General features: G+C 47.1%; 12 protein-coding genes across 12 annotated transcripts; 10 read left to right on the top strand and 2 right to left on the bottom strand.

Annotated features, from left to right (window-relative positions):
- Positions 1–568: 568 nt before the first annotated feature.
- Positions 569–1,448, bottom strand: LOC122614190. The gene has a single exon (XM_043788711.1). It carries the CDS (start codon positions 1,328–1,330, stop codon positions 710–712), a length of 621 nt encoding a protein of 206 aa, XP_043644646.1. The 5' UTR covers positions 1,331–1,448; the 3' UTR covers positions 569–709.
- A 4,743-nt stretch (positions 1,449–6,191) lies between these two features.
- LOC122612880 (proteasome subunit alpha type-7-1B) lies at positions 6,192–7,649 on the top strand. The gene is made up of 3 exons (XM_043786747.1): positions 6,192–6,379; positions 6,445–6,674; positions 6,871–7,649. Exons 1-3 carry the CDS (start codon positions 6,278–6,280, stop codon positions 7,295–7,297), a joined length of 759 nt encoding a protein of 252 aa, XP_043642682.1. The 5' UTR covers positions 6,192–6,277; the 3' UTR covers positions 7,298–7,649.
- Positions 7,650–8,191: 542 nt separating this feature from the next.
- Positions 8,192–9,363, top strand: LOC122612881 (suppressor-of-stellate-like protein). The gene is made up of 3 exons (XM_043786748.1): positions 8,192–8,339; positions 8,402–8,938; positions 8,996–9,363. The coding sequence occupies exons 1-3, from the start codon at positions 8,329–8,331 to the stop codon at positions 9,156–9,158; spliced, it is 711 nt and encodes a 236-aa protein (XP_043642683.1). The 5' UTR covers positions 8,192–8,328; the 3' UTR covers positions 9,159–9,363.
- A 2,251-nt stretch (positions 9,364–11,614) lies between these two features.
- Positions 11,615–14,156, bottom strand: LOC122613426 (trichohyalin). The gene is given in 2 exon segments (XM_043787605.1): positions 11,615–13,172; positions 13,236–14,156. Coding segments are annotated over 2 exon segments (2,223 nt in total). The 5' UTR covers positions 14,029–14,156; the 3' UTR covers positions 11,615–11,742.
- Positions 14,157–14,373: 217 nt separating this feature from the next.
- On the top strand, positions 14,374–15,019 carry LOC122614537. The gene is made up of 3 exons (XM_043789099.1): positions 14,374–14,433; positions 14,492–14,809; positions 14,873–15,019. The coding sequence occupies exons 1-3, from the start codon at positions 14,374–14,376 to the stop codon at positions 15,017–15,019; spliced, it is 525 nt and encodes a 174-aa protein (XP_043645034.1).
- Positions 15,020–15,241: 222 nt separating this feature from the next.
- Positions 15,242–15,953, top strand: LOC122614536. Its single transcript, XM_043789098.1, has 3 exons — positions 15,242–15,301; positions 15,359–15,676; positions 15,753–15,953. The coding sequence occupies exons 1-3, from the start codon at positions 15,242–15,244 to the stop codon at positions 15,951–15,953; spliced, it is 579 nt and encodes a 192-aa protein (XP_043645033.1).
- A 453-nt stretch (positions 15,954–16,406) lies between these two features.
- Positions 16,407–17,111, top strand: LOC122614535. Its single transcript, XM_043789097.1, has 3 exons — positions 16,407–16,466; positions 16,524–16,841; positions 16,911–17,111. The coding sequence occupies exons 1-3, from the start codon at positions 16,407–16,409 to the stop codon at positions 17,109–17,111; spliced, it is 579 nt and encodes a 192-aa protein (XP_043645032.1).
- A 1,174-nt stretch (positions 17,112–18,285) lies between these two features.
- LOC122614533 lies at positions 18,286–18,993 on the top strand. Its single transcript, XM_043789096.1, has 3 exons — positions 18,286–18,345; positions 18,402–18,719; positions 18,796–18,993. Exons 1-3 carry the CDS (start codon positions 18,286–18,288, stop codon positions 18,991–18,993), a joined length of 576 nt encoding a protein of 191 aa, XP_043645031.1.
- Positions 18,994–19,752: 759 nt separating this feature from the next.
- LOC122614532 lies at positions 19,753–20,459 on the top strand. Its single transcript, XM_043789095.1, has 3 exons — positions 19,753–19,812; positions 19,869–20,186; positions 20,259–20,459. The coding sequence occupies exons 1-3, from the start codon at positions 19,753–19,755 to the stop codon at positions 20,457–20,459; spliced, it is 579 nt and encodes a 192-aa protein (XP_043645030.1).
- Positions 20,460–21,104: 645 nt separating this feature from the next.
- LOC122614531 lies at positions 21,105–21,815 on the top strand. The gene is made up of 3 exons (XM_043789094.1): positions 21,105–21,164; positions 21,221–21,538; positions 21,615–21,815. The coding sequence occupies exons 1-3, from the start codon at positions 21,105–21,107 to the stop codon at positions 21,813–21,815; spliced, it is 579 nt and encodes a 192-aa protein (XP_043645029.1).
- A 350-nt stretch (positions 21,816–22,165) lies between these two features.
- On the top strand, positions 22,166–22,882 carry LOC122614530. Its single transcript, XM_043789093.1, has 3 exons — positions 22,166–22,225; positions 22,287–22,604; positions 22,682–22,882. The coding sequence occupies exons 1-3, from the start codon at positions 22,166–22,168 to the stop codon at positions 22,880–22,882; spliced, it is 579 nt and encodes a 192-aa protein (XP_043645028.1).
- Positions 22,883–23,224: 342 nt separating this feature from the next.
- LOC122614529 lies at positions 23,225–23,902 on the top strand. The gene is made up of 3 exons (XM_043789092.1): positions 23,225–23,284; positions 23,353–23,670; positions 23,753–23,902. Exons 1-3 carry the CDS (start codon positions 23,225–23,227, stop codon positions 23,900–23,902), a joined length of 528 nt encoding a protein of 175 aa, XP_043645027.1.
- The last annotated feature ends 856 nt before the right edge of the window (positions 23,903–24,758 follow it).

The following is a 24,758-nucleotide window of genomic DNA, read 5'->3' as shown; positions in this document are numbered from 1 at the left end:
GAAATGAAAATGTTACAAAACAATTAAAAAGTTGCCGACTTTCATGAGTCAATCAAAAGAGAGGCAGCCGCAACGAGTTCCCTCCGAGAAGTTGCCCAACTTTGGCCCACTTTAAATGCCAGACAACAAGCATACGCCCCGTTGTACGTCATACGAGCAGCAGACTAATGCAATTGTCCTTGCCGGATTCCCTTCCGCTTTCCGCTTGAAACTTGAAAAACTGCTGAACTGCTGAGCTGCGGAACTGCTGCTCCTCCGAGCGCCAAAACAACAGAGGTCGGCCTGTCGGAAAGTGGCGCTGTCAGTGGAGCTCTTGGCATCTGCTCCACATATCGTGCTATATGAGCTCGGGATGAGCTCGTCGAGGCGCTGATGCACACCAGATGCAGATGCCCCAGATGCCCGGGTGGATGGCTGCTAGCGTATTTGATAAAGTTATATCGCCTTGCCAGGTTTGGACATTTTTTCGTTTAATAACTTTTAATATCGCCCTTGGCCAAAGTCAAGCCCAACTGAATTATTTTGACCTAAACTGGGCTTTCGCTTTTATTAGTTTTTGCACGCCAAATATCTAAACAATATCTGTACATTTTTTATTTATATATATTTTTAATTTAATAGCAGGAGGTAAGCATTCTACGCCAAATATTTTGGAGGCCCTCCTGAAGCGAAGAATTTCATTGAAATGGGACGGACACGACATGCTGTTCTAATCTCGCCGGGGCACTCGCTTCTGCAGGAGATCGGACTCGCGGTGAAACCAGCCGTATCGCCAGCTGGTGGCCTCCGGATAGTTGTACTTGTCGTCCGGGCTGCGCTCGTACCGCCTCTCCAGGTAGCTGGTCCGCTGGCCACTGTGCAGCAGCTGCAGCTCCGCTGCCGGCACAGACTTCATGGGATCCACCGCACTTTTGGCGAATCCGGTCTGCTCCAACTGGGACAGATGGTACAGGAAGACCCCGTGGTCGTAGGAGCGGCGGGCGCGGCTGGTCACAGTATAACAGCTCCGTACGGGAATGCAGAAATGGTGGCTCCTACTGGAGGCAGTGCTCCTGGTGGCTGCGGAGCCTGGCAAGGAACCTGGCCTGGGAGTAAGACCCACATTGGCTTTTCTCACCATTTGAGGCCTGGCACTCGTTAGTCCTGTGCTTCGATTTGGCGGGCCCTTAGGTTTCGATTCCGACTTCTCCGCCGTCTTCTCGGAAACTTTATGATCTGGTAGATTAGCAGCAGCGGGAGTAGTCTTGGCCACATTGTGGGGCTTTTCCGCGTGCAGTACGGAAATGGATGTCCTTATGTTCCTTGACTTCACCGAAGCTATTCGCTGCATCACTTTACTTGGAAATTTGGATGTTAATTGTTTATTGCGACTTGTTTATTGAGTTGTGTTGTATACCAAAGACAATACAAACGACCAACACATTTTTGACTTTGATGGAATATGAATAGATCGCTTGACAGGGAAACGACTTTCGGTGACTGAACTTTTGTTATCAAAAACCCTTTAAATGTTTTCATTGGAGCGCGGAAAAGAGCCCCGTATCAAATGTAACTAGTAATTCCGAGTGGCCAGCGCGAGTTTTTGCTGAAGCACGTTTTATACGTTTATATGCCGGCTTTAATTCCCAATAAATGGTAATCTGCAACTGGATTTTCGGCTCCCTCGTAACCCGAGTCCCGAGTTCCGAGTTCAGAATTTGTGTTTATTTTCAATTTGGGTGGTGGTGTGAACATATAAAGTGGATTATACGGAGATAAGAGCGCTCTACAGACACATTTCTCTCGCGTTTCCGTGTATTTTTTTAGCCCGGCCAAAAGGAAGCGTGTTCCACACGATGGCCATAAAAATATCTCAGATATGTCGCCAGACTGTGAAATGTTTATATGCATGGGGTCGCGTGTCGAGCTGCAGTTGCAGCCGGAAACTGCATGAGCCCGAAGAAATCGACAGGTCCTTCCTAGTCCTCCTGCGACCCCCAGGATATACTCGTATACTCGTATGTAGTGGAGCATGGATTTGCAGCCATTCCAATTGGCTTCTTTACTTCCGAGTTCCTCCGGCTTCGTTAAAGGTGTTTTGGTACTTTTTCGGGTTTCGGGTTTTGGCTTTGTTTGTGCCCCTTCTTGCCACCTGAACTTGCCTCCAGGAAACTGCATAAATTACTGGCACGTCTGGCTTTGTTTCCACTGCCAGCTCTGCTATCAGTGGGCGTCGTAATATATCACCGAAATTCGATACTTTCGCTGCGATTGCGAGTTCTATGTGACGTTTGATGCAGTATCGCAGATTGATGCCGCCCACTGCGATATGATAGATGGGCGTGGTGTCAGCGCAATCCCCTCGGAACTGAAAAATTGAACGACTTGCAACTTTAATAAGATGAAAGTGCGCGACAGCTGAAGCACTCGCTCTTTCCTCCAGCTCGCTGACCATTAGTGGAAACCCACTCGACTCTACTCGACTCGAATCGACTCGCTTCCATCTCCATTTTCTTTCGCGTGCCGCATTTTTCTCGATTTCCCATCAATACCTTACCCCCCCGCCCTCCTTAATTTGCGCGGCATTTGTCGCCATTTGGCTTTCAGTAAGTCGGCAGATGCGGAAGAGTGGGTAGTCGGGAAATCGGAAAATGGGGAAATCGGGGCCGCTCTGCTGAGTGATGGAGTTGCAGTTGCACTTTGCTGCAATTGGTTGCACTTTATTCGCGGTTGCGTGGGAGGAACTCGCAACTCGAAACTTGGAAATGGAATTGCAATTGGCGGCGGGCGGGCTTAAACTTCTAAATTGCATTATTGCCAGTCCTAAACCAACCCACGTCCATTGCAGCACGCCAACATCTTGTTTCTAATTAAACGGAGCGCTGTGGATAACGATTGCTCCTCAAGTAGTGCGGAGCTCTTCCCCCATCTGGGGGATAAGCGGAAACTATAAGGTAAAACTTAGCGAAGACCTCATCTGCACCAAACTAATGGGTTAATACGGCTCAATTAAGATTTCGCTGACTAATTCCTGCCGAAGCTTTGAAGTTTTATCAGAATCGTCTTTGGCCGCCGAGAAGATGAGATGATTATCGCAGGCTGGAGCAAACGACCCGATTGCCGTGACCTGAGAGGCGAATGCCGTGTGCCAGGACAAAGTTCGTTGACGCAAAGTGGCACTTTGGGGCCGGGCACTCGCAACATCTACATCTCCATAAGCAGCAGGAGCAGCAAGAGCGGCGGGAGCAGCAGGAGCTGCAGGAGGATGGGCGGCAGCAGGTCGCGCAGGATTCCCGGGAAGGACTATGTCAACAATGGTGTGTGCATTGCTAGGTTTATTAAAAAGGGCTCAGGTGAATGTCTGAGCGCCCCGCTCAAAACACCAGGTGCGTCCCCCATCTCAGCCCGCGCTGTGTTTACTTAGCTGAGACACACGCAAAGCTACGTATACGTAATATGGAGATAGAGACGGAGCCGTGGCAACCAGGAGCCTCTAGTTTCCCCACTCGAAAGTCGGAAGCAGTCTGCCGGCAATGGTCAAAGGTCATTTGCATTTTGCCATCGTCAGCTTGTCCTGGCCATCCAAACAAATACACACGTTCGACGTCTGCTGCTGATTAAATGGCCGAGATTGGAGGGGCGGCAGAGATACTGTACTCGTATATATATGTTACTATACAAAGAGCTCAGCAGCTCTTATGAATTGTTTAAAGCTACCATATTGAAGTTCCTTCTAAATGAAATTGTTGTCTCAAATAGAAGGATATGTAAGAGGTCATATGCTTCCATTCCAACAAGGCGATTTTATCTTTTCCTAATTTTATATCAATATTTCACCATTAAATGACTGTCTTTGTGCGGAATGGATAAGATAAGAACGTAATAAAGACAGCCATAAACTCTGGAAGGTATTCGTCTTGTTGCGACCCCAGGAACAGCCATTAAATTCATAAAATTCATATATTTCGTATATTTGTACAATGATTAATTGTCAACTTGCAGAAATATGTTTTTTCGCATGCCACATGCCACAGGCGTTCGAGGACTGCCAACGTTTTCACCATGTAAACACATTACCATCGTCGGCGCTCCATCCCATCTCGATCGCATTCCCATTCCCAGATCCACTCCCAATCCCAAACCCAATCCCAATGCCAATCCCGTCGTGTTCAAATCGCTCGTCATTAATTTCCACACATCGGAGTGGGGAGTGGGATTGGGAGCTGGAGAACAATGGAAGCACTTGAAACTGTGCTCCAAGCCTTGTTTATCCGCAACAGCGTCCTTAACTTTTATTGGGTCTTTAGTTTCGACGAAAACAGGACGGCGACTTCGACGGCGACGGGGAAGGGGTGCTTAAGTGGGTTTTTGGGGCTTGGGTGCTGGCTGCTGGGTGCTGTTGGGTTAGAGGCAAGAAAAACAACAATCAACACCATTTGACGCTACAAATTAAGCTGGGAGCAAACAAATCGTGGCAAGTCTCTACCCCCTTGGCTCTTGCCCGCCAAAGTTCTTGCTGTTTTTAGCACATGTTGTGTTGCCTGCTTTTATGTGGCTGCCTCGTCTGCTTTCCCGCTTTTCCGCTTTTCCGCCTTTCCGCTTATGCCTCGAAAAGGAAACCCACTCCACTCCACTGCTCGGTTGTCTCAGGGCCAATTCACCCTTCGATTGGCGATGCTCACTATTTATGGGGCAAAAGTGCTTAATCAAATGCCAGGCGGCAGGGGCGCGCACCGAAAACACGGCGTATACTTAATTTACGCACATTGCCCGGGGCCAAAACATTCCTGAGTGCTAATGAAGCCATGGTCTTAGCATCGAAATTCTTATTTAATTAACAAGTTGAACAAGGGCTTAACTGCTAATGGGCGACTTGGCACATTAGAAGTATGTATTTAGTTATTGAAAAAATGTTGCTTTTATTACGCTTATGCAGCGCGTTATCCTAAAAGCTAAAAGTGCTTTTCCAGAGTTTCCTGTTTTTATTGTTAGGAGGGAGATATGAAAATATGTGAAAGGTAATGAATCATAAACAATAACCTCAATTCATAGTGACGAGTTTGTGTTTGGCATTCAAATGCGTCCTGAAGTTTGCCGCGGTTGAATGCTTACCTCGTAAACTTTAGAAAACACGGCTAATGCATTTTGATTGTCAATTCCGATAAATGGCTTTATTAATTCATTTAGCGCTGGCCCGCGGCGCGAGTAATGCAATTTGAAACAAAACGCGTGGCCATCAATGCATAGAACATATTTCCAAACTGCCAAACTGCGAACCTTTGCATGGGCGACAACGTGTGTAAATTGGCAAAATAATTGCATTTTTGTGATTCTATTTGCAGGTCGTTTTGTTTGCAGTCCGCCTAATTTATTTATTCGCCAGCCGCACTTTTGGAAACGTTTGTTTTGGGAATTGGCCATATTCGGCTGGCACGTGCCTAATCCTGGTGAGTATGCGCCACACCTAAAGGACCTCTTTCCTCCCCTCATCCTCCTCCTCCTCCTCCTGCGGAGCTCGGCTGTCATAAAATGTTAAATATAAATTTATGCCAAGCTGCGCGCTGCCGGCATACTAAGCACCGCATCAGGAAGCAGGACGCAGGACTCTGCGCTCCGGAGAGTCGCAAAAGGACGACTCTCCGGCGGAGTCCTTCGTCCTTCGTCCTGCTCCGGCTGGCCAAGCACATTAGCAAAATGAAGCTGTTTCGATTACGATTACATTTACCAGAGATTTGCGCTTTTGTTGCACTTTGTGATTTTGTTGTCAGCATTTCAGGCGCTGGACATTTCAGGAGCAGGTGCCAAGGACACAGGACACAGGACCTCTTCCAGGAGGGTCCTGTTTGAAGAGTGTACTAGCCAACAGATTGAAATATTCGCAGAATGTGGCTGAAACAGTTTTAATGTAATTGCCCCATTTCGCTGTGACATCGATAATCTGATTAACACGATAATTGTTAATTCGCTTATGGATTCGATTATGTAGATTTGCCTTTGTAGCAGATTACCTCATTATTGAAAGCTGATTTAATTGCATGGCTGTATTGTGAGCGAACTAATAGAAAGTGTATTGAAAGCTAGTTAAAATTACGTTTTATGATAAATCAATTGTAGCGAAAATGCGATTAAAACAAAATGTTTTTAAGAGGCATCATTATGTTTTCATAAACCAATTTGATTATTAAGCACCTAGCAGGCGCTTAGATATAACACACATCTCAATATCCCGATCTTATACACAAAGTACACTTACATACACTTGCTTCATTAGGGTTTCCAATAAACTAGCACGAGTTCCATGGCTGAGCGTTACGATCGCGCGGTGACCATTTACTCACCCGACGGCCACCTGCTGCAGGTGGAGTACGCGCAGGAGGCCGTCCGCAGGGGCTCCACTGTGGTGAGTGCCACCTGGACTTACCTCTTAGCTAATCCCAAATGCCACATCCCACATTCCACCCACAGGTGGGTCTGCGCACCAACAACGCCATCGTAATCGGCGTGGAGAAGCGCTCCGTGGGCGATTTGCAGGAGGAGCGCATAGTGCGCAAGATTTGCATGCTCGACGACCACGTGGTGATGACTTTTTCAGGGCTCACCGCGGACGCACGGATCCTGGTGAGCCGCGCCCAAATGGAGGCCCAGAGCCACCGCCTCAACTTCGAGAAGCCCACGACCGTGGAGTACATAACGCGGTGAGGAAAAGCACTAACTATGTACACTGGGAAAAGGGAAAAAGTATGCAGTGAATCACTTGAGTGGAGAACCGCAAAACACTTGCATACTTTTTGCTGTGCTTCCAAAGAAGTGCAGAACTATTTCCTCAGTGCAGCCGCTGGGCTGATTTGGATTTAGCTTTCATGCCCTTTGCTTCCATCGCCTCCATTGCAGATACATAGCCCAGCTGAAGCAGAACTACACGCAGAGCAACGGCAGGCGTCCATTTGGATTGTCCTGCCTGGTTGGCGGCTTCGACGAGGACGGCACTCCGCACCTCTTCCAAACGGAGCCCTCGGGCATCTTCTACGAGTGGAGGGCCAACACCACCGGCCGCTCCAGCCAGCCGGTCCGCGATTACATGGAGAAGCACGCGGACGAGCTACTGGCCACCGTCGACGAGACGGGGGCCATCAAGCACATAGTCCGCACCCTGGTGAGCGTGTCCTCGCTGAAGCACAGCCAGATGGACGTGGCGGTGCTCAAGTACCGCCAGCCACTTCGTATGATTGATCACAAGGTCCTGGCCGATCTGGAGCGCACCGTTCGCGCGGAACTGGAGGCGGAGGCGGAGGCCGGTCGGCGGACCCGAGTTCCCTAGTCCTGGTCATTCTGGCTATCATGGTCATCTTGGTTGCCATGGCCCCGGGCCATTTTCATGACCAATCAAAAGTTGATAACCGGTCGAGCTCTCTTCTGCTGGGCAATTCAATTTCGGCCGCGGAGTTGGGGAAAAGTAATCAGCAGGAAAAATGTGTAAAGCGGGCAAATCACTTAATTTGTCTCGAGGGCGTGTTTGTTTGCCTTATATCCGCTTATCTCTACGGCGGAGATGCGTACGCTCCTTTCAGGCCAACCAAGTTAAAAAGTTTTAAGTGAAAATGCGAATTGAATTTGTAGAGGAAAAACAAGAAAGTGCGCGCACACATGCAGAAAATGTTTGCCAATCAAAATGGCATCTCCAGACTCGCCTTTGATTTTGGGCAGAACGTCAATTGGGTTAATAAATGGCCAAGATGCCAAGGGATGCCCACTACTCCTGATGGGAAGAGCATCCTTTTCCGAAGGCAAGCCTCTCTAATGCAGGCTCCTTTCATAATGCAGAGGTACAGTAGATTTTTTCGCTGTGAGTTCCATTTGGGATCTCCTGCTCCACCTACTCTGTGTTCCCCAGGCTGTCATATTGGCCCTTCAAAGTTTGGTCCTGCTCATCTCCTGAAATCGAGTGCCTCACCCGAAAGTGGGCTTCAGGGGTTAAGGTGTGTGCCTTTATTAGGGTATCCTCTGCGCTTAACCCTTCAGGGCTGCATTACTTCATCGGTGAACTGAAGGTTGCCGGCAACAGTGGAGCATTACCTCCACAGCCTTCGTTTCCCTTTGAGCAGCTGTCAGGACTACGTTCTGGTCATCACAGACGCAGTTTGTAGCCAAGGTTTTGGGTATGACCAAGACAGCCTCGGGTGATAAAGGGTTTGGAATACAGTCGGAGCACTGCTGCCCTGTCGGATCTCCTGCACATTCGATTCTGGCCCAACTGACAAATAGATGTCATTATGGCCTAGTAGGTCTTGTCAATAGACGTCATTTCGTACTGGACTTCCTCAGTATATTTTATACGAGTGACTTGGCAACATGTCGTTCCCGTAAGTAACTCGCTTTCCCCCAGAGAAATCACAGAAATTCAGAACATACGTACATCTTGTAGCCACAGCAACGAGTCGATGGGAGATGGCAGCTGGATCAGCTGGTTCCTTGGGGTCAAAGGCAACGAGTTCCTCTGCCGCGTGCCCACCGACTTCATAGAGGACAAGTTCAACCTGACGGGCCTGGAGTTCTTCAGCCGGACACTGGACCTGGTCCTGGATCCGGAGTTCGACAACCAGGGCTGGGACGACGGGCTGGACTCCGCCGATGCGGAGCAGCTGTACGGCATGATCCACGCCCGCTACATCGTATCGCCGCGTGGCGTCGAGGATATGCGCCTGAAGTACGAGAGGGGTGACTTCGGCTCGTGCCCGAGGGTCTACTGCAAGGGGCAGAGAACCCTGCCCGTGGGCCTCTCCGACCTGTGGAACCAGTCCCACGTGAAGGTCTACTGCCCTCGCTGCAACGACGTCTTCCTGCCGCGATCCCGCAGCGCATTGCTGGACGGAGCCATGTTCGGGACCAGTTTCCCGCACATGTTCTTCATGCAGCTGCCGAGCATGCGGCCCCATCCGCCCCTGGAGAAGTACGTGCCCCGGTGAGTGCTCCTCCGCCTTAAGTCCCGATTCTTCCCTCAACACGATGGCATTTGCAGTCTCTATGGCTTCCGGTTGCACCAGAAAGCCCTGATGCCGCCCGAAACGCCCGAGTCCACGCCAAAGAGTATCGCATCCTCGGCCAGCAAGTCCCCCTACCTGACTGCGACCATTCCCAAGTCACTGGCTTCACGATTCTCCAGGAATGACCTGAATGCGTAACCCCACACGGAGGAGTGCACACATGTTGGTCCGATGTCTTGTTGTTGCCATTAAACGGATTGCCCCAGTGCGTTGATATGGCCAGATACCACATACTACCCATGGGTACAATGGGTACCTAGGGTAGGAAGTACTCTACCCTAAACACTTAGTTCACACTGTTTGGTCAAAGCTGGCCATATCAAGCACTCAGTCGAGTAGCAAAGTGTACTTGTCATTAATAGTGGTAATCACCTGGGAATCAGGCTCGGAAGTGAAGCAGCTTTAGGCGGCCTATTCATCCGCTTAGTGCCACACACTGCGAGAAAATGGGAGTCATGTGGCAAGGGAGTATATAGGTATGCCAAATATAATTAGGACCCACTGCCTCCCCAACTAGTTTACAAGATGCATTCCTGGGAATTGGCATCGAGTGCACCAGGACCAGGGATTTACACTCCAAACGTTAAGTTGTATTATATTTCATCTCCGCGTTCCTTAAGTTCGCCGGACTGCGCAATAAAAATCCACTTGCCGGCACAACCTGCTAAGCCGATAATGGGAATTACGTTAAGCTGAGGAGCGGAGGAGCGGAGGAGTCGCCTCCTGCTTCTGTTCCAGTTCGAGTTCCAGTTGCTGATCCTTCGCCAGTGGCATCTCCAATAAGTCAAGCCTTTATTATTATTTACTGCCGCCCTGGCGCTTTCCTTTTCAGTTTTCCGCGCCACTCGACGCCTTTTCTCCTTTTCTCCGTCGAGTGGAGGACTGCGCCTTTTCCGCTTTTCTCCATTTCTCCATGGCGCCTCGCACACTTTTCACACTTAATTTCATTAAGTAATCTTTCATACTGCAGCTTTTATTGAGTTTTAAACTGGCGGACCGTATAATGAGCATGGCTGGTGGTGGTGCAGGAAAAGCCGGGAAAGTGCAAAGTGGAAAAGCGCAGGATGCGAGCGTTTTGTTTTACATTACAATTGAGCTGGCTGGCCATGTGGCTGGATTCGGACTCGGATTCCTTTGCTCTGGCGGCTCCTTTGTGGCTCCTTGGCTACCTGTTGATCGCACCCGTCATTATTTATTCATAGTTATTTCTAGGACCCTATCGAAATACAGCCCCCGCATTTATCCAATTTCAGACGAAACACGTCGGTCCGCGTGGGCAAACAAATCGGATTGCTGTTCTTGTAAACAAAGTGTCTGCTCCCGATTGGAAACCCTGCTCCTGGTGCAGCTGTGCTTCCATTCTTCCATTCCGCCAGTGTGTTTTCAAGAATGGTCGGGTATTTGATTGTATCGCCGCTGGCTGCGCCACTTCTATCCACCAGGGAGCCCATCCAGTTCTCATCCAGCTCCCATCCAGCACCCATCTAGCTCCCCATTTCCGGAAAGTTGTTTTTCGAGTGCCGCAAAAGCCCCCACTGAAATATTATTGTGTGCAGGCTTTTCAAAATATTTTGACTCCCTTCGCTGGCCACACAATAAATAAAATTCGAACGAGGTCTTTAGAATTTCAATTTCAAGAATGCACCACTGAATCCGACTTTAATCCGATGCAGTTAGAAAAAAAACTACATATCCGCTTTACTCTGTTGTAGTAAAAACACACAGATATATAGTTGAGGAACAACTTTCTAGACTTCATCCTTTGTTGCATGCAACCAAATTGGGACTCTAAATGTTTCATTATCTTGTTGACCACAGTTGGTCGACACTTCACACAGTTGACGTAATTTTTGGACTTTTCGCGATTAACCCCGTTTTAAGCGGCTAAGCGGTTCAGCAATTTATGGTTAATGGCACCAAATTGGAATTGGTTAACTTTGGCAGGCGGCAACTTTTCCAAACTTGCCAAAGGAGAGGAAGGCGGCCGGTTCCGTCAATTTGGAGCCGAGCGGTTGACCAGGCCCCAAAAGACAGCTCCAAAGTCCTAAGAGCCGGCTGATTAACCCATTGGGACGGATGGCCTGCTCCAGAAAGGACACGGCCGTAATTATCCCGGCGAGATTGGCCGGCCGGAACACCCACTCCACTCCGCTTCTCACCACTTCACTCCGCCGAAGGATGCCGGGTTCATCAGCCTGGTTAGCAGCTCAAATTAAGTTACGGGCGGAACGCCGGACATGTCTGCCCGGTAATAAGCTAAATGAAAACAAAAATGGATGTCACTCAGTGCCGCAAGTTGATGAAGATGGAGCAGGAGGTCTTGGGGATCTTGGAGGTCCTGGAGGTTCTGGATGTCCTGGAGGTAGAGGACGTAACCCAATAACTTTGGCCACGCATTAATTGGAATTTATGAAGCCGGCCACTCTGCGTTGAGATTCTGCGCTAAACAAAGCGCGTAAGTGTCGCTGGAAAGGGTTACTGACCAATCCACCGTCGCCGCCAAGAAAATGGCTAAGGAAATGGAAAACTGACAAAGGGGTGAGAGAAGTCCTTTTGCGCCAAGTTTAAGTGCTTTTAAGAAACCATTAACGTCATTTCCTTGGCTGTCTGGCTCCATTCCCTTTTTCTATATTTTTCTATATTTATCTTTGCAAACGGACAACATCAATACAATAAGACCTAGAAACGTAAATTTTGTTAAAGTGCAGGCGAGGATTCCTGCTTACTTGGATTTCTTCTTGGGATCGGGCTGCAGGGGTCCGGAGCCCCAGGTTCCAGCGGGATTGGGCACGGGTGCTGGTCTATCGTTGCCAGTTGGAGGAGATGCCGCCAGGGAACCAGCTCTCTTGGAGCTGCTCCTCATCCTGCGTCTCACTGGAGGCTGCGATTTGGGCAGGGGCACATCCTTTGGTTCCGGTGCAGTGGGCTTTGATGTGCTGACGGGTGGACTAGCGGACGAAGCAGAGCCTTTTACGTTGGAAGCTGACTCCCTGGCATTCTGAACCAAGTCGGGTTTGTGAAGGGAATTCAAAACCTTGCCGACAGCACTGCGCAAAGTGGGCTGAGTGCTCTTGGTCAAGTCTGGCATGGGTGGCAGCTTCATGGAAGGCTGGCTAATTTTCCTCTGGTTGTCCAGCGGGTCGTTGTGGATCACCTGCATGGGACCCGGACAGGCGACTACCGTTGGAGGATCCGTGTAGCAAACATGACGGGCGTAGTCAAAGGACTCCTTGCTGTCCGTGGCGGGCATTCCCCGGCCGTGGAAGCAATTGATGGGACAGGAGGCGACACAGGGAGTGTATGGTTTCTCCACCTCGGCCAGCTTCTTGATCTTCACCGAGTTGCAGTAGATCTGGTGGCGATCGGCCACCTGCTCCTCGCGGCACTGCTCCCGCTGCTCGTACTTGCGGTAGGCCAGCTCCGCCTTGGAAAAGAATCCTGGCCAGCAGTAGTCCCTTAGACGGCTCCTCTTCACCATCCTGCCCTCCGGTCGCATGTCCAGCTAGTTCTGCCGCTCGTAGAGATCCACGGCGGTGGCAATGGGGTACAGGGGTCGCCCCACCTTCCTGGACTCCTCCATGATGTCGACCGCCTGCTCAAAGAACTTCTTGTCGTCCTCCAAGTATGGATCCTCATTGCAGGCGGCCAGGTTCATCAGCTCGGCGCGCCGCTTCTCGAGGAACTCCTCCCGCTGGCCAAAGAGCACGTTGCGCAGGTCCTCCTTCACCTTGTCCCTCTTCCGCTTCTGGGAGGCATCGAAGAAGCGATTCGCCTCAGCGTTCTTCAAGCGGCGCGCCACATGGAAGCGCTGCAGCTCCTGCTGGCGGCGGAGCTTCTCGGCGTCCTGCTCCCGCTCCAATTTCTGATACGCGCGGCGCTCCTTGGCCAGGATCTCTCTTTCGCACTGGCGCCGGTTCTGGTCCACCTCCGTCTCAAAAGCGTGGCGATCCTCCGCGTGTAACTGCCGATCTTCCAGCTTCTTTTGAAGCACCTGCTGCGCCTGGGCGACGCGGAGGGCCTGTAGCTCCCTCTCCTCCTGGCACTTTTGCCGCAGCTGCTTCACGTGGTTTCCATAGCGACTGTCCAGATTGCGACTGGCCACGATGTAGACGCAGTTGCGCCGGTCGTCAATGGCGTCGCAAATGCGCTCATCTGGGGGAAGGAATAATGTATAGTGTCTTCTGTTATATGGTGTTATCTATCCACAGTACTTACGCTCGGCAATCTCTGCCTTCTCCTGGAGGGCATCCTTGTAAGCCTTGCGATTGAAGGCGATTTTGCGGGCCTTCTTCTCCTTGAGCGCCTTCTCCTCCTTGTCCTGCAGACACTTGTACTGCGCCCGATCCACCTGCTCCTCGAAGATCCGCTGCTCCCGCTCGGCCTCCCTGATCTTCTCCCGCTGCGCGATGTCCGCCCGCATGAGCTGCGCATGTTCCATGTTCCTGGCGGTCTGCCTGGCCACCTCCTCCTCCTCGGTGGCGTGGCCAAAGGGCACCAAGGCAGCCGGACACAGCTCCTCGTCGGCCCTTTCCTGGGCACGGGCGGCCTCCGCAATCTCCTCGTTGAGCGCCTCATTGTACTGCCTCTGGTGAATCATTTCGCTGTAGAGAAGCGCCTGGTGCAAAGCGCGGGGTCCGGGCTTCAGTTGATCCAGCAGTCGGTTGGCCCGCAGGATCCTCTGCTTGCGTAGCCGCTCGTCTGCCAGCTTTGTGTCCACATCCTTCACCACCGCCATGGCTTCCTTGCTCTGAGCCCTGGCTGATTTCTTGACCTTCGGAGCATTGGGATCTGTGAACAGACTGCACAGGAGCTCGTTGCCGTCCTTCAGGTACTGCCGGTACCTGCGCTCCTCCTCGACGGCCTCCAGCTGGGCATTTTTCTCATCCTGGCGAGAACGGCCCTTGATGGCTGCAAACCGCTTTGCCGAGATCACCACCGGATGACGCGTAAAGCGCTTCCGGACAAAAAGTCCATCGGGACCCACTTCCTTGGGCTTGCACACATTCATTTTGGCTATGGCAACATGAAAATGGATCAGTTAGCGATGTTGTTGGTTCGATGGGGGTGTTTAATGTATGAGCTCCTCTCAAAACAGGAGAGATTCGCTTATAAACGAAATAGATGTCAACAACCGGACTACTGAGCTTCAGATCTGAACAGATCAAAGATTATATATCGATTTACTTGGGTACTCTGATGTGCATTTGTTATGTTCAGCTTGGCTGAGTTACGCGCTAAGACGATTAATTATCTTCCATTCAAATTAATGCCTAATAGCGACGTTTAAATTCGAATAGATGAAGCCATTGTACCTAAACATCGTCAGTCCTCTACGGGTGCTCGATAGGAAATCATGGAACAAAGGATTGTAATTCTGGGGGTTTTGCTAATAGTGGCCTTCCTAGTCTGCAGTGTAAGAGGAGTTACTACTCACATGAATTTGATCGTAATAAAACCTATAACTCCCTTAGGAGGCTCCGTTTGTTAAAATGACGAATGCGGTGTGCAAGTCCTACAACCAATCGTGGGTGGTTGTTCATTACTGCCGTCTGAAGGCCTATTCCCGAACCAAGACCAGCTTGAATATAAATGCCACGTTCGTAGAGCCAGCCAAAGAGATATCGGTTCATTTCAAGATGATGAAGAAGGCCAATGGGTATAAGCCCTTCTTGTTTGATTACACATTCGACGCCTGCCTTTTTATGCGAAGGCGCAACCATCCAGTCGCCAAAATGGTTTGGAACTTAATCAGGAACGTATCCACGGTCAACCACACCTGTCCCTATGTGGTAAGATTGAAAGTTTTAGGTCTTTTAGTCCAGTTTGTTCAAAACTTGTTGTATATATTCCAGGGCTTGCAGATGGTAAGCGACTTCCATCGCATCGAAGTTCCTGTTCCACTTCCGTCTGGGGAGTACTTACTCTTGCTGGACTGGTTATTCGATTTGAGGCCGCAGTTTTCCACGAATGTATATTTCACCTTTGTAGAGGAACATTGACTATCGCAGATGTCAAGAGGTTACGATCGGTAATAGTCTTTAAACGCGTATTGGCTGGTTGAATATGGTGTTATTAAAATATTCATTAACTGTTTTAAATCGATATTTAATGATACATAATAAACGCATTCGTTACCAATTCAATTTGCTCAAAACCAGAACTTATTTTCCAAATAAAGAGTCGCATTACGTCAGTTATCCACGGGGAGTCGACCAAGAGCCATGCATCACAAGGTGTTCATTTTTGCAGTTTTGTTTTTAGTTGCCTATCTGGGCTGCGGAGTAAGAAATCTTATTATAGACCTAATTTAATTTCAATTAATCCAAAAATGCAACCAGGAGGCGCCATTTCTCAAAATGACAAATGCAGTGTGCAAGTCCCATAACCAATCGTGGGTTGCTGTTCATTACTGCCGCCTGAAGGCCTATTCCCGAACCAAGACCAGCTTGAATATAAATGTCACGTTCATAGAGCCAGCAAAACATATTTCATTGCATATGAAGCTGATGAAGAAGGCCAATGGGTATAAGCCCTTTTTGTATGACTTCACGGTCGACGCCTGCGAATTCGTGCGAAAGCGGAATCACCCAGTGGTTAAGATCATCTGGAACATGATCAGGAATGTGTCCACCCTCAACCACACGTGTCCCTATGAAGTAAGAAGAATATTGCAAGAATATTGCATTTACAGTGGGGAATCAATTATCATTTAAATCATGTTCGGTCTATCAGGGCTTGCAGATGGTGAGCGATTTCCACCACATCGAAGTTCCTATTCCACTGCCATCTGGAGACTATTTGCTTTTGATGGACTGGTTGTTCGATTGCAAACCGCAGTTGTCTACGAATGTATACTTCACATTTATTGAGGACTTGTTGCCGTCCAGCTCGAAGCACAAAAGGAGCTCCCTGAATTTCAGAACTGTGGTTTAGAAGCTATCCACAAAAATACGGAACTTGTATCGACACTAGAATTGGAATACATAGTACATAATCATTACTTTCGTCGGGGAATTTTTTATATATTTCAGGGCGTGCAGAATCTGCATCGAAGTTCCTGTTCCACTTCCGTCTGGGGAGTACTTACTCTTGCTGGACTGGTTATTCGATTTGAGGCCGCAGTTTTCCACGAATGTATATTTCACCTTTGTAGAGGAACATTGACTATCGGAGATGTCAAGAGGTTACGATCGGTAATAGTCTTTAAACGCGTATTGGCTGGTTGAATATGGTGTTATTAAAATATTCATTAACTGTTTTAAATCGATATTTAATGATACATAATAAACGCATTCGTTACCAATTCAATTTGCTCAAAACCAGAACTCATTTTCCAAATAAAGAGCCGCATTACGTCAGTTAGCCACGGGTAGTCGACCAAGAGCCATGCATCACAAGGTGTTCATTTTTGCAGTTTTGTTTTTAGTTGCCTATCTGGGCTGCGGAGTAAGAAATCTTATTATAGACCTAATTTAATTTCAATTAATCAAAAAATGCAACCAGGAGGCGTCCTTTCTCAAAATGACAAATGCAGTGTGCAAGTCCTACAACCAATCCTGGGTGGTGGTTCATTACTGCCGCCTGAAGGCCTATTCCCGAACAAAGACCAGCTTGAATATAAATGCCACGTTATCAGAGCCAGCAAAAAATATATCAATGCATGCGAAGACGATGAAGAAGGCCAATGGGTATAAGCCCTTTTTGTATGACTTCACGATCGACGCCTGCGAATTCATGAAAAGGCGGAACCACCCGGTGGCAAAGATAGTCTGGAACATGATAAGGAATGTGTCCACCGTCAACCACACGTGTCCTTATGAGGTGAGCCCAAGAAAGTTTCATTTAAGTTGGTGAATCCATTCATCACCTTAATCATTTTCGGTCTTTCAGGGCTTGCAGATGCTCAGCGATTTCCACCATGTGGAAATTCCTATTCCACTGCCGTCTGGAGACTATTTGATTTTGATTGACTGGTTGTTCGATGGCAAACCGCAGTTCTCTACGAATGTATATTTCACATTTATTGAGGACTTGTTGCCGTCCAGCTCGAAGCACAAAAGGAGCTCCCTGAATTTCAGAACTGTGGGTTAGAAGCTATCCACAAAAATACGGAACTGGAATCGACACTAGAATTGGAATACATAGTACATAATCATTACTTTCGTCGAGGAATTTTTTATATATTTCAGGGCGTGCAACTGCTAGCTCAGAGAGTTTCTTTGTTCGTCCCACCAAATTTATGATTTATGTGACAGAGATTCAGATCAGAATAGCTTTATTCAATTCCACTTCGACAATAGAGTTCTACGGTCCTCGCCGTCGGATGCGTCGCGTCGCTCCTTCGCGTCCTTCTTTTGGGTTATTGTGATCGCTTGTCCTTCACTTGCAGAGATCCTCCTTGGGTGCCCTCTTTGACAAGCACTGGCTACTTTCCTCCTGCGAGTTCTCGCTCACTGTTCACTTGTCCGTTCTCACGTGCGGATCTCTTGTTGACTCCCGGGTATAGCTCTCCGCGTATTCTCACTGACTGCCCACGTATCGACGGGTGCGCGTTGATCACTTTCGGATTGCTGTATGACTGACCACACCTTCTGAATCTGCTCCGACTGTCCGGCCGCACGCCCGCGTCCTGACTGCGCGACTCGCAACCGCACTCTGCGCTTGCACGTATGGCCTTCTCGCGCTTGCGCCCTCTCTTTATAGGATCCCGTAATTTCCCCTTTTGCGCACGGCCCGCTCGGGTACAAAGTCCAACCCATGTCCCGTTAGTTCGCGGTGCGTCCTCTTTGTGCTCGTCCAAAGTCCACACTGTTACCGTTCGACCTCTGTGCCCTTGGCTGGTTTGAGTCCAAGGTACATCGCGGTACCGTTAGTTCACGGTCTCTGTGCTTTGCGGGAACTTACTCTCCGTTTGACGCCAGTTGTATTCTTTGCTTCTTAGTTTTAAGACTCCTCACAAGTTCCTCTTCGATTTGAGGCCGCAGTTTGTCACGAATGTATATTTCACAATTGTAAAGGAACATTGACTGTAGGGTATGTCAAGAGGGCTCGAGGTTTCGATCGGTAATAGTCGTTAAAAGCGTATTGTCTGGTTTAATTTGGTGTTATTACAATATTTAATAACGATTTTAAATCGATATTTAATGATAATATAATAAACGCATTTGTTACTTAACCACCAATTCATTTCGTTCGAAACCGGAACACATTTTCGAAATGAAGAGCTGAAATACGTCAGTTATCCACGTTTAGTCGAACAAGAGCCATGCATCACGGCGTTTCCATTTTTGCAATTTTGTTTTTAGTTGCCTATTTGGGCTGCGGAGTAAGAAATCTTATTATAAACCCAATTTAATTTCAATTAATCAAAAATGCTACCAGGAGGCGCCCTTTCTCAAAATGACAAATGCAGTGTGCAAGTCCTACAACCAATCGTGGGTGGTGGTTCATTACTGCCGCCTGAAGGCCTATTCCCGAACCAAGACCAGCTTGAACATAAATATCACGTTATCAGAGCCAGCAAAAAATATATCAGTGCATATGAAGGTGATGAAGAAGGCCAATGGGTATAAGCCCTTTTTGTATGACTTCACGGTCGACGCCTGCGAATTCGTGCGAAAGCGGAATCACCCAGTGGTTAAGATCATCTGGAACATGATCAGGAATGTGTCCACCCTCAACCACACGTGTCCCTATGAAGTAAGAAGAATATTGCAAGAATATTCCATTTACAGTGGTGAATCAATTATCATTTAAATCATGTTCGGTCTTTCAGGGCTTGCAGATGGTGAGCGATTTCCACCACATCGAAGTTCCTATTCCACTGCCATCTGGAGACTATTTACTTTTGATTGACTGGTTGTTCGATGCCAAACCGCAGTTCTCTACGAATGTATACTTCACATTTATTGAGGACTTGTTGCCATCCAGCACGAAGCACAGGAGCTCCCTGACTTTTAGAACTGATGTTTAGAAGCTTGTATCGACACTAGAATTGGAATACCGAAGAAAAATCACAACTAAGTTCCTGAGAACATTGGTTTTGAACGGGTATTAAATGTAGGAGGTCCTTTGAAAAGGAGTGTTTTCCTTGCCTATCTAGGTCTACCAAGTACACATGCGGTCAACAGAATTATGCAACTGGCAAAATTCATCCTCGCCGTCGGATGCGCGTTCGTTTCCTTCTTCCGTTGTCTCGCGTCGTTCTTGACATGAATGAGGGCTTAGGATGTTACGGTGGTAGGATGTATCGTCCGTGAGTCAAGCTAACGCTCTTCCCCGAACCACCTTTGCCGACCAATGACTCCCCTGTCCCTTCTGACCACGCCATGTCCTTGTGATCGCTTGTCCTTTACTTGCAGATATCCTCCTTGGGTGTCCGATTCGACACTTACTGGCTGCTTTCCTCCTGCGAGTTCTCGCTCACTGTTCACTTTTCGTTCACTTGTCCGTTCCCACGTGCGGATCTCTTGTTGACTCCCGGGTATAGCTCTCCGCGTATTCTCACTGACTGCCCACGTATCGACGGGTGCGCGTTGATCATTGTTTTTGTTGTCTGGTTTAATTTGGTGTTATTAAAATATTTAATAACGGTTTTAAATCGATATTTAATGATAATATAATAAACACATTTGTTACTTAACCACCAATTCAATTCGTTCGAAACAGGAACACATTTTCGAAATGAAGAGCTGAATTACTTCAGTTATCCACGTTTAGTCGAACAAGAGCCATGCATCACGGCGTTTCCATTTTTGCAATTTTGTTTTTAGTTGCCTATTTGGGCTGCGGAGTAAGAAAGCGTATTATAGAACTAATTTAATTTCAATTAATCAAAAATGCAACCAGGAGGCGTCCTTTCTCAAAATGACAAATGCAGTGTGCAAGTCCCATAACCAATCGTGGGTGGTGGTTCATTACTGCCGCCTGAAGGCCTATTCCCGAACAAAGACCAGCTTGAATATAAATGCCACCTTCATAGAGCCAGCCAAAAATATATCAGTGCATGGGAAGACGATGAAGAGGGCCAATGGGTACAAGCCCTTTTTGTTTGACTTCACGATCGACGCCTGCGAATTCATGCGAAGGCGGAACCATCCGGTGGCCAAGATAGTCTGGAACATGATAAGGAATGTGTCCACCATCAACCACACGTGTCCCTATGAAGTAAGCCCGCCAAGAATATTGCATTAACGGTGGTGAATCAATTCATCAACTAAATCATTTTTGGACTTTCAGGGCTTGCAGATGCTCAGCGATTTCCACCACGTCGAACTTCCTATTCCATGGCCATCTGGAGACTATTTGCTTGTGGTGGACTGGTTGTTCGATGCCAAACCGCAGTTCTCTACGAATGTATACTTCACATTTATTGAGGACTTGTTGCCGCCCAGCTTGAAGCACAGAAGGAGCTCCCTGACTTCCAGAACTGATGTTTAGAAGCTATCCACAAGATACCGAAGAAAAAATCACAGCTTAGTTATCGAGAACATTGGTTTTGAACGGGTATTAAATGTAGAAGGTCCTTTATAAAGGAGTGTTTTCCTTGCCTATCTAGGTCTGCCAACTCCACACGCGGTCAACAGAATTATGCAACTGGCATCATGTTGTTTGATGAACATATAGTACATAATCAGTACTTTCGTTTGGGAATTTTTTGGATATTTTAGGACGTGCAGATGTTAGGCGACTTCAATCGCATTAAAGTTTGTATCGAGCTGCTTTTCTAGTTTCTCCTCGCTACGAATTCCAACGCTTGCAGAGACTCCTCACCAGTTCCTCTTCGATTTGAGGCCGCAGTTTGCCACGAATGTATATTTCACAATTGTAGAGGAACATTGACTGTAGGGTATGTATGTCAAGAGGGCTCGAGGTTTCGATCGGTAATAGTCTTTAAACGCGTATTGGCTGGTTGAATTTGGTGTTATTAAAATATTTATTAACGGTTTTAAAACGATATTTAATGATAATATAATAAACGCATTTGTTACTTAACCACCAATTCATTTCGTTCGAAACCGGAACACATTTTCGAAATGAAGAGCTGAATTACGTCAGTTATCCACGTTTAGTCGAACAAGAGCCATGCATCACGGCGTTTCCATTTTTGCAATTTTGTTTTTAGTTGCCTATTTGGGCTGCGGAGTAAGAAATCTTATTATAAACCTAATTTAATTTCAATTAATCAAAAATGCAACCAGGAGGCGCCCTTTCTCAAAATGACAAATGCAGTGTGCAAGTCCTACAACCAATCGTGGGTGGTGGTTCATTACTGCCGCCTGAAGGCCTATTCCCGAACCAAGACCAGCTTGAATATAAATGCCACGTTCATAGAGCCAGCAAAAAATATTTCATTGCATATGAAGGTGATGAAGAAGGCCAATGGGTATAAGCCCTTTTTGTATGACTTCACGGTCGACGCCTGCGAATTCGTGCGAAAGCGGAATCACCCAGTGGTTAAGATGATCTGGAACATGATCAGGAATGTGTCCACCCTCAACCACACGTGTCCCTATGAAGTAAGAAGAATATTGCAAGAATATTCCATTTACAGTGGTGAATCAATTATCATTTAAATCATGTTCGGTCTTTCAGGGCTTGCAGATGCTCAGCGATTTCCACCACATCGAAGTTCCTATTCCACTGCCATCTGGAGACTATTTGCTTTTGATTGACTGGTTGTTCGATGCCAAACCGCAGTTCTCTACGAATGTATACTTCACATTGATTGAGGACTTGTTGCCGTCCAGCTCGAAGCACAGAAAGAGCTCCCTGAATTTCAGAACTGTGGGTTAGAAGCTATCCACAAAAATACGGAACTGGAATCGACACTAGAATTGGAATACGGACACAAAATCACAACTTCGCGGGTATTAACTGTAGTATGTCCTTTGAAAAGGCGAGTTTTGCTTTCTTTTCTAGGTCTGTTAAGTCCACACGCGGTCAACGCGGTCAATTTACTACTGGCATAATGTTGCTTGATGTACATATAGTACATAATCATTACCTTATTTTCCAGTTGGGTGGCTTTCATGCCAGATCTTGTTTACAACATTGGTTAATAGGTCTTTAAATAAAATATTTAAAATATTTAATGAAGAATATCTAGCTGCACATTGTCAGTCTCTACGGATAAGTAAACAGCCATGGATCATAGGCTGGTAATTTTTGCTGTTTCGGTAATATTTGGCTTTCTGGTCTGCGGTGTAAGAGAGCAAAAATAGTCTTCACATAGGTTAGGTTAAACTACTTGAACAATTTCCATAGGAGGCTCCTTTTGTTAAAATGACGAATGCAGTGTGCAAGTCCCATAACCAATCGTGGGTTGCTGTTCATTACTGCCGCCTGAAGGCCTATTCCCGAACCAAGACCAGCTTGAATATAAATGTCACGTTCATAGAGCCAGCAAAACATATTTCATTGCATATGAAGGTGATGAAGAAGGCCAATGGGTATAAGCCCTTTTTGTATGACTTCACGGTCGACGCCTGCGAATTCGTGCGAAAGCGGAATCACCCAGTGGTTAAGATGATCTGGAACATGATCAGGAATGTGTCCACCCTCAACCACACGTGTCCCTATGAAGTAAGAAGAATATTGCAAGAATATTGCATTTACGGTGGTGAATCCATTCATCACCCTAATCATTTTCGGTCTTTCAGGGCTTGCAGATGGTGAGCGATTTCCACCATGTGGAAATTCCTATTCCACTGCCATCTGGAGACTATTTGCTTTCACTGGACTGGTTGTTCGATTGCAAACCGCAGTTGACTACGAATGTATACTTCTCATTTACTGAGGACTGGTTGCCGTCCAGCTCGAAGCACAAAAGGAGCTCCCTGAATTTCAGAACTGATGTTTAGAAGCTATCCACAAAAATTCGGAACTGGAATCGACACTAGAATTGGAATACGGACACAAAATCACAACTTCGCGGGTATTAACTGTAGTATGTCCTTTGAAAAGGAGAGTTTTGCTTGCTTTTCTAGGTCTGTTAAGTCCACTCGCGGTCAACAGAATTATACAACTGGCATAATGTTGCTTGATGTACATATAGTACATAATCATTACCTTATTTTCCAGTTGGGTGGCTTTCATGCCAGATCTTGTTTACAGCATTGGTTAATAGGTCTTTAAATAAAAGTGGTATTTAAGGAAGAAAACATAGCTGCACATTGTCAGTCTCAACGGATAGGTAAACAGCCATGGATCATAGGCTGGTAATTTTTGCCTTTTCGGTAATATTTGGCTTTCTGGTCTGCGGTGTAAGAGAGCAATAATAGTCTTCACATAATATAAGTTAAGAGTTAAAATACTTGAACAATTTCTCCAGGAGGCTGCTTTTGTTAAAATGACGAATGCAGTGTGCAAGTCCTATAACCAATCGTGGGTTGTTATTCATTACTGCCGCCTGAAGGCCTACTCCAGAACCAAGACCAGCTTAAATGTAAATCTCACGTTATCGGAGCCAGCCAAGAACATACACCTCCACATGACGATGATGAAGAGGGCCAATGGGTATAAGCCCTTCTTGTTTGATTACACACTCGACGCCTGCGAATTCATGCGAAGGCGGAATCAGCCGTTCGCCAAAATCGTTTGGAACCTAATAAGGAACGTATCCACGGTCAACCACACTTGTCCTTATGAGGTGAGATCGTATGACCTATGACGTCTCTTAACCCAATTTCCCAATAACCCAATTTCGACGGGGAATTTTTTGGATATTTCAGGGCGTGCAGATACTAAGCGACTTCCATCGCATTGAGCTTCCTCTGCCATTTCCGTCTGGGGAGTACTTATTCTTACTGGACTGGATGTTCGATTTGAAGCCGCAGTTTGCCTCGAATGTATATTTCACCCTTATCGAGGATAATTTTTAGGTGGCCTAGATGGAATGAGACTTTGTACCTCGTAAAATATCATCCAAATCTTAATAAAGATGTAAACTGTAATAGTATGGCTTAATTGACTTTATAATAATCGTGATTTTTGTTCCAGTTCCACTTCTTGCAGAATGCTATTACTTTATTAGTTCAATGGAGAAAATACATTTTGATATGCGGGAAAGAAGTAAATAGTAAGTAATAGTTTTCCCACAGCTAGAGAGATGTATTCTCGGAAAAGCTAAACGAATTGCATTCAGGGGTTTTGTTCGGGTTCCGATTCATTGCCCTGTATAATTCAAATCGCAAATCTTTATGCAAGCATTAACACGCAAATAATAATAATTTTGACGGTTTTTCTAGTTGCAAAAATATTGTTGATTGGTCAATTTAGTTCGCGGATTTTAATATCTCACTGAATACCTTGCTGAAAATTTGCAGCATTTACGGTATAGCTTTTTCATATAACTGCCCGCATTTAATTGGCGCCATAAATCGTATTTGAAGACGGGAAACTGTTCCACTGCAGCACATGATATCCTGGCCATCCGCAATTAGATGGACCCCAATTAGTGTTAATCAAATTAGGCAAAAACCGTGGTTGAGCAAATGGCGCTCCATCCAATTCCGGCAGGCGTCGAATTATACGGAAAACTCAGATGGCACACAAATGGGAATCAAGAGGGAGAAAGGAAAGTTGACTTTCATGCGAAAAGTTTTCCGGAGCTGGGGCGTGAATTCCTGCACCCAGAATGTTCATGGTTTTCGGGGATTGGATTTCGCGTTGGGGATTGGGGGCGTTGGACTGGGGGCGCTGTAGGCGTGGTCAGACGCCAAACACCGGCGATTATTG

This window comes from Drosophila teissieri, chromosome 2R, assembly GCF_016746235.2.
Source record: "Drosophila teissieri strain GT53w chromosome 2R, Prin_Dtei_1.1, whole genome shotgun sequence".
In the NCBI taxonomy this organism is placed as follows: Eukaryota; Metazoa; Arthropoda; class Insecta; order Diptera; family Drosophilidae; genus Drosophila; species Drosophila teissieri.
Note: the sequence above shows the minus strand (reverse complement) of the source record. Positions and strands in the feature narration are given on the sequence as shown.